General features: G+C 35.9%; 1 protein-coding gene across 2 annotated transcripts; it reads right to left on the bottom strand.

Moving 5' to 3' along the window:
* Positions 1 to 1,931: 1,931 nt before the first annotated feature.
* Positions 1,932 to 6,810, bottom strand: alkal2b (ALK and LTK ligand 2b). 2 transcript variants are annotated; one of them, XM_067367982.1, is made up of 6 exons: positions 6,085 to 6,810; positions 5,100 to 5,395; positions 4,907 to 4,960; positions 4,746 to 4,826; positions 4,410 to 4,483; positions 1,932 to 2,683 (listed from the first exon to the last, which is right to left on the bottom strand). In XM_067367982.1, the coding sequence occupies exons 2-5, from the start codon at positions 5,341 to 5,343 to the stop codon at positions 4,419 to 4,421; spliced, it is 444 nt and encodes a 147-aa protein (XP_067224083.1). In that variant the 5' UTR covers positions 5,344 to 5,395; positions 6,085 to 6,810; the 3' UTR covers positions 1,932 to 2,683; positions 4,410 to 4,418. The 2 variants fall into 2 exon arrangements, with proteins under 2 accessions (XP_067224083.1, XP_067224084.1); XM_067367983.1 differs by having other exon boundaries at positions 6,572 to 6,810.
* Positions 6,811 to 7,121: the final 311 nt, after the last annotated feature.

Genomic DNA, 7,121 nt, shown 5'->3' with positions numbered 1-7,121 from the left:
ACATAAGCTTGAGGAGCTTTCATTGGTGGATACATTGTTACTTTGAACATTTTCAGATCATGTGCTCAACAAAGTTCTAGTAATCAGCTTATGGAGTTCTTTGAATGCTTCATGTCACATTTCCGGGAACTTTTTCCATGCAGCATATTACCAACTGGAGTGGGAAAAGGGAAGGAGCATTAAGCCTAGAATGGCATTTGGTAGAACACCTATCTAGACAATTTGAAATTAAGCCCCTCAGTAATGTTTTTGACTTCTGTTGCAGCCGTCTCAAAGAGAATGTCCTCGCTTCAACTTTGTAAATGACAAAGTACAAAATGTCTTTAGAAAAATCATAGAATACAATACAATACAATGAATTGATTGAGAATTTTCTAGTTAGCACTTCCCATTAGGGAAAAAACATTATTTTTCATTAAAATATATTCATGTAAATAAATGTATTTTAACATCTACTTCCATTTGCATATTTAAATATATATCTGAAATGATATATATTTTTAATAATATTGGATGTGTTGCATGATGAATTTCTGTTAGATGGACCTTGAAGGTCATATCATTGACTGCTTAATTATAAAACAAATATAAATTGCAGTGCTGTTGTTGCTCAGTTTCTTGTGTCACAGTTGTTGAATGCGGATAAGGCTGACGTGGAGGTATGAGTCACCAGATTTTGTATGGTTCATTTTAATCATCAGGTCAGATTTGGCCAGTTTTGTTCCTGATCTTTGGTTTCAAGTTACTGCTCTCTTCCTATCCGTGTCACTTTACATTACCAGTTATCGCCAGTGGCACCATATAGCTATGACAAAATCCAACTGTAACCTCTATACATTGAATTGAATTTTTCAACATTATTGAATTACAGAAATTTCAAAATCTTTATCACCTTCTCTTGATGGTCAGTTGTTGTCACAATTGTAAATGTACCATTTGCTGCTTATACTCTTGCTCTTACTTGGCTGCTGCCCAAAATTATAGTCAGACCAGCTAAACCACAGTGTTGGCATCAGGTAACTAATGGGAGTTCCTAAGCAAGACAGAAGAAAGATACACAGGCATTACCTCAGCAGACTAATAAATTGCATGCAATATGGCTGATTGTAACAGCAGCAAGTAAACTAGCCTTGAATGCTTATGGCTAGAAGTACTAGAGCTATTGGCAAAACAAGAATTCTCTTCATCTACTGTCCTGTAGTGATTCTGCCTTTATTGTGTGTGATGTTTGGACTATAATGATCTGAAAGTAAAGGAAGAGCTTTTTATAAACTTTTCTGTAAGTTAAAGATGAGCAGTTTAGGAGGATGTTCTTTGTGGCTATAGCTGACTAGCTAGATCGGCTAGCTTTGTTTGCTTGTCTGGTTCATCCTGACAAATTAATCTTTCCATGTATCTCCTTTAATTTTGTCATTCATTCATTTGATTGTTTGTTCTTAAGCTTGAGCACAAGTGACACTAGCATGTCTGGACAAATCATGATAACTCTGCAATAGTAAACCAGAAATAATAGAGGGTTATACCATGGTTCATTAGACAGCATACTTATGACATATTAACTTATAAGTCAAGTTGATGGGCTGCTGCTCAATACCAAACCGTGTGTGTGCGTGTGTGTGTGTAATGATTAAAACGGTGCATTATCTCTGCTTAACAGACACTAATAAAATTTGCAGATTTTTGTTTCTTAACAATTTGAAATGTTTTTCTATTGCCTTTTTTCCCTCAGTAAAATGCCAATGCAAACATTATTTCAGAAGGTTGTCACTTAAATGTGCTGTAATGACATCAGCTAAGAGCAGTACTGCTTTGCTTTCCCACACTCTTAAATGGGTCTCATACCTCTCAAAGATGGATTTACAGCCAAAATGGAGTGGGAAACTTCAAATTCATACTTCACTCTTTAAACAATTTATAACAAACGTGTTTATTTTAAAGATCATATGTTATATATATACTGTATATATTTACAATATTTACAAACTGAACTCTAGCTTAGATGTTTATACATTTGACAATAGCAATATTTAATAGCTTGAATGTATAAATACATAATATAAGACATTCAATATTAGCAAAATGCAATTAATTTCTTTCACAGAATAAACTGCAACCTGTAGCATTCATCACTACCAAGACATGTCTTGTAAAGACAAAAAAGGCAAGAAAATATCATGCAAATCATAATTCAATCAAAGGATTTAGCTCTGGCTTTGAGGAATGTGGCTTTGAGGTTGTCAGGAATATTGGACCAAAGGCTTCGTTCAGCCAGTAAACACTTTTGAACATCCGCAACACAACATCTAAATTCTAAGTTCTTCAACCAAAAACTACCTGTGAAGGCAAATTCAACTTATAATGTATATGAGGTTGAATGTGACATCCAGATTTCGTGTTTTGGCAGCAGGACATTTTTTTTTGTGTGTTTTTCCCGTAAAACATTGTCTTCTTCATTTTCACCATGACCATTGCCAGTAAACTTGGTTCTAACATCAGTTTTGTCAACTCACAAGACTGACGAGTTGTATGCGAGAAGAAAAAGGTCAGAAGAGGAGTTCCATTTCATTGCAAAAAAAAGCTATGTTTATGTGATAAATATGATTGTTCTGAATTAATTTATTTTCCCTGTTTTTCTCCAAGGCACTTTACTTGGTTCTCTTTATTTCTTCAGGTCTGTTGAAATCTGTAAAATGAAACAATGATTGGAATGAACAAAAAATGATTTCAGCACAAATACCTTAAAAAACAAGTGAAACACAATTTCTGTACATATATGCTAAAGCTAGACTATGCAAATATATTTATGTGAAAAATCTTACTATATTTATTATTATTCACATAGAGATCTCCCTATGACTACACACAGACACAAAAAAAAATGGAAATTGTTATTATTCTACAGAATGAGATATGGAAAATAAGCTATAATTTTAACGAGGCAGAGGATGAAAAAAATCTAAAATAAACCTATATTACTGATTTGACTGCACTGACACCATTGGATGAGAACTCAACTTAACTGGATGATGACATTACTGTTTTCTGCAGAGCTGCTTTATAGCTGAATTGAACTCATTTCATAATTGATGTACTTTACACAGTTACTGAACTGAAATGAATCAACACTGAACTGATTTCAACTGAATAATGAATTGAATTCGCATCATTGAATCGTTATTTATTATCACTGTAAAGCTGCTTTGAAACAATCTGTATTGTATAAAGCGCTATATAAATAAAGGTGACTTGACCTGACACAATGGTGTGGAAAATCCTCAGAGAAAAGCAAATTGTGCAACACAGATGGCGAACGGATTGAAGGTTTTATGTTACACTGAGAACTAAAGCAGTGTCATAAAAGGCCATTGTCCATAAGTGTGGCTCTTTACTTCAAATAGTTAACATGCCATTTACAGTCAATTGAGAATGTAATCCCTGTACTTTCTCTGACAGACGTACTAGTGCCACAGTTTGACCTGCTTACACTTTTCTTATGTTTTTGTGTTCAGCTTGAGGAGCAGTACTGTATTTGAATCAGTTTTCAAACTTTTTTAGGTTTCGGATCACAAGTTCAACAGTTAAACAATAAATTTTAACCACCCAACATCCAAATATGGGGGAAACCACCAACTACCTCAAAACAGGGGAGAAGATATAGAGTCCCAATATGCAAATTAAATATCAAGAATTTTCTGTGTGATTGTTTATCAGTAGTTTACCTTGATTAAATATTATTATATGTGTCTGTGTGGTAATGTTTCATGCTTTGTGATATGTTTTTCTTATTTTTATCTATGCAGCAACATAAAGTATAACAACAAAGCACACTTAATAATTAGAAGTATCCTTAATTTGTACTCTTTTGACATAGCTTCTCTTTTAATGACTACAGAGTGCTATTTTATTCTCATTTCAATGAAATGAGCTACACAGTTACTGTACTTACATGAGCTAACTATTCACTTGCTAAGAAGTTAGTTAGTTCATTTTGAATTGATAAAATCTACTTATATAAGTCTATTTCTATCAGCCACCTAGAAACTCCACCAGAACAGACTTTTAACTAAAATATGAAAACCCTTTCATTCCAAACAGGTTAAGTAAAAGCTAATTTGGGAACTCCGTAATATTAGAAAGGTCATAAACAGTTAGGTGTAGTATTTCTCCTGTAGAGTTATGTTTAAGTATACTTCTGTACGTAGATTACACATTGTGTGTGTGTAACCAGAAACTGTCTATCAAGTTCTTTTTTTAGAATGTGGTAGCGAGAACGTTGGGATGATTGTGTTCTAGACATTTGATCGCTTTGTGTGTGTTCTGGGCAAATATTTCCATAACAAACATTTTAGCTCTAATAGCGGAAACAAGTTTACCATTAAATCTGTGTATACATTATGTTAACTATTCACCTGCGACATCTATCCCTCTGAGCATCGCTGACTCCCTGCTAGTCTTGTAAGAAGCCGGGCACATCTTTTATAATCTAGAAAAAGACAAGAGTTAGACACGTTTAATTTGACAAAGAATCTTCATCTTGAAGACCTGTACCATATACAAATGTTTGAGTAAAAAAAATAGAGCTAAATAAAAGCTTCATACAGTGTGCAAGCATAATCATTTACCAGAATATATGCCAAAACATTTCAGGTCAATCATTAAAAATGAAATATTTCCAATCAATATGTCACACTCCTAGATATAGCTTCTGAAGTCATAATAATGGTATTCAATGAAATGGCACTTACAGGCTGGTATTGTGCAGTCCCTGGTATTATGATAGAGTTTATAAAAGTGTTTGCTGCATTTGGGGCTAAAATAAAGCGGCCCTGCAAAAATACAAAAAGATTTTAAATTGCTGTCAATTCGAAAATGAAGAAAATGCATAGAGATACAGACATTTGCTCACCTGTTAAATGTTTTAAAAATCTCTCCTTCTGTCGAAGATCTCTCGGAAAGACCTCTGTTAAAAGAGGAGAAATTCCTCAGGTCAGAATAGTCTGCCACATAGCAGATCAGTTTACCATAGTCTTTCTACAAGTATGCACTACAATGCTCTCATTATCCAAACACAGTAAGCCAGTGAATGTGATGATGCTTACCAAGAATGCGTTCATGCTGATATGACTTTGTAACTTTATTAACGTCTCTTGTTTCCACCGAATGCTCGATGATCTCGGGGGGATGCTGTGCGTTTCCATCGCTGTGATGCTCCTGTGCCTGTCTCACTCTGTCCATTAGGAGGTCCAGCAGACTTGTGTCGTCCCTGTCTCTCGGTTTGCAGTAGCCGGAGGTGAGGATCAGCAAAAGGAGCCCTATGAAGACAGGTGTGCGCACTGCACTCATGCTGAAAAGTGGGCAAAGAGAGCCCCTCTGCCCAGTGTCCAGTCTTATAGACCTGCAAGCACACCATGATCATTTCAGTCCCCTGCCACTTACTTGATTTATTGATTCACATTAAACTGCTTAAAATAAGTCATGAATGGACGGTTGACACATAATTTGAGACTTTTTTAATCATCATGTACATTTTAGGTTGAAAAGTATATCAATGCATATGTCTTTTAATTTTTGCATCCTGCTATATGACATCTAAAATTGTTTTAAACTGCTTTTTGGTGATTATTGTATAATTATTATGCATACAGATTTACAATCTCATAATAATTGAAAGATTTTGGAAGACACTGAAAAATATTGAATCGTTTAAAATATTTTAAAAATTAAAAGACATCTGCATTGATGTACTTTTCAACCTGAAATTAGCTGGATATTATTAATTATTAAATTATTGATAAACCTTGGTCCATACAGGGGGGTACTTGACCAAGGTTTGTCAATAGTTTAATAATATCCAGCTAAAAGAAGTAAACACAATTTCTTATTCCTAAGTTGTAACATGCATTAAATAAGTTCTTGATTCACAAAACAAGTTAGTGTAGCTTCAGGCTTTGTCCGATATCTCTAAACAATCAAAGCATCACAGACCCACACCAGAATCCCGAGTTTTCTCCACTTTTACGCACGAACGCTCTTGCGCAAAGGCGCTTCGGAAACACGTGTTTGTTTGGTAAAGTAACAAATTACCTGTTTTTCTTCGATGCAGATTTAGTTTACACTTGTTCGACGGCCTTCCCGTGTTTAATAATGTTAAAGCAATGCACATCAAATAGACTCCGCTGGCGTCGCCTCTCCAAAGGTACTTCCACAAGCTCTAGCGCACCATGACACAAGGAGAGCGAGTCTCTTTTATATGGTTAAAGACCGCCGTGGTCATCTGTTGATCGTGTTGACTCGAAGTGGGTGGAAATTGACGAAAGTCCGCCGCTTTTTATTTATTTATTTTCCCCCTCCGGTGCGTAAAGTTGCTTCAGATCATCCGGCATGGGTTCCTCACTTTTTATTGTCAGCTGCAGACGTAAGGAGCTGTCCCATGTGGATTACCCCGGCATGTCTTTAATTAGAAACGCGTTAAGAGCACTCCTTAAAAAATGCATTTTAATTTTGTTGGATCACCGTCTCGTAACGCGCATCTTCCGGTGGTCCAATTTGGCACGAGTGGAAAGATTCTCACCAGAAGTGCTTTCTCTGTCCTAATGCCTCTTTGTATCTTCTTATTAAGTGACACTATGTGCGCGCGGTGCTTCTCGGCTCCTTTATATTTAAAGTTTCCCCGAAGAGGATGCTGCGGTTTTGTATTTTAGCGCAAAATATCATCAGAACCCTTCATGGTAAGAGCTTGAGTGGGAAAGCAGAATCTCCTGGAGACTATCAACAGCAGCGTCTATGAGAAGACTGAGGCCTTCTCCAATATTGGTTTCGTTCTCAATCTCGACATTACACCACTCCCTTTGAGTATAGAAAAAAACCCTCATATTTCATTCCCCTCCTCTTTGGCTCTCAAACGGTTCAAATTCAAGTTGCACACCATTCTGCCGTGCGCTTCCATGTCCATTGCTGATGATAATCAGGATTATATACCTTGGGAACTATTATTAATCATCTTGCATGGATTAATCTGGGATAACGTGATGCGGTGTTGAGACACAGCTCAACAGTGCCACACAGTGAATGTGTTCATTTGAATGATAAGTGCTACAAAATGGGCTCAAGGTGAACCTATA

The sequence above is a fragment of the Chanodichthys erythropterus genome, chromosome 18 (genome assembly GCF_024489055.1).
Source record: "Chanodichthys erythropterus isolate Z2021 chromosome 18, ASM2448905v1, whole genome shotgun sequence".
In the NCBI taxonomy this organism is placed as follows: domain Eukaryota; kingdom Metazoa; phylum Chordata; class Actinopteri; order Cypriniformes; family Xenocyprididae; genus Chanodichthys; species Chanodichthys erythropterus.
Note: the sequence above shows the minus strand (reverse complement) of the source record. Positions and strands in the feature narration are given on the sequence as shown.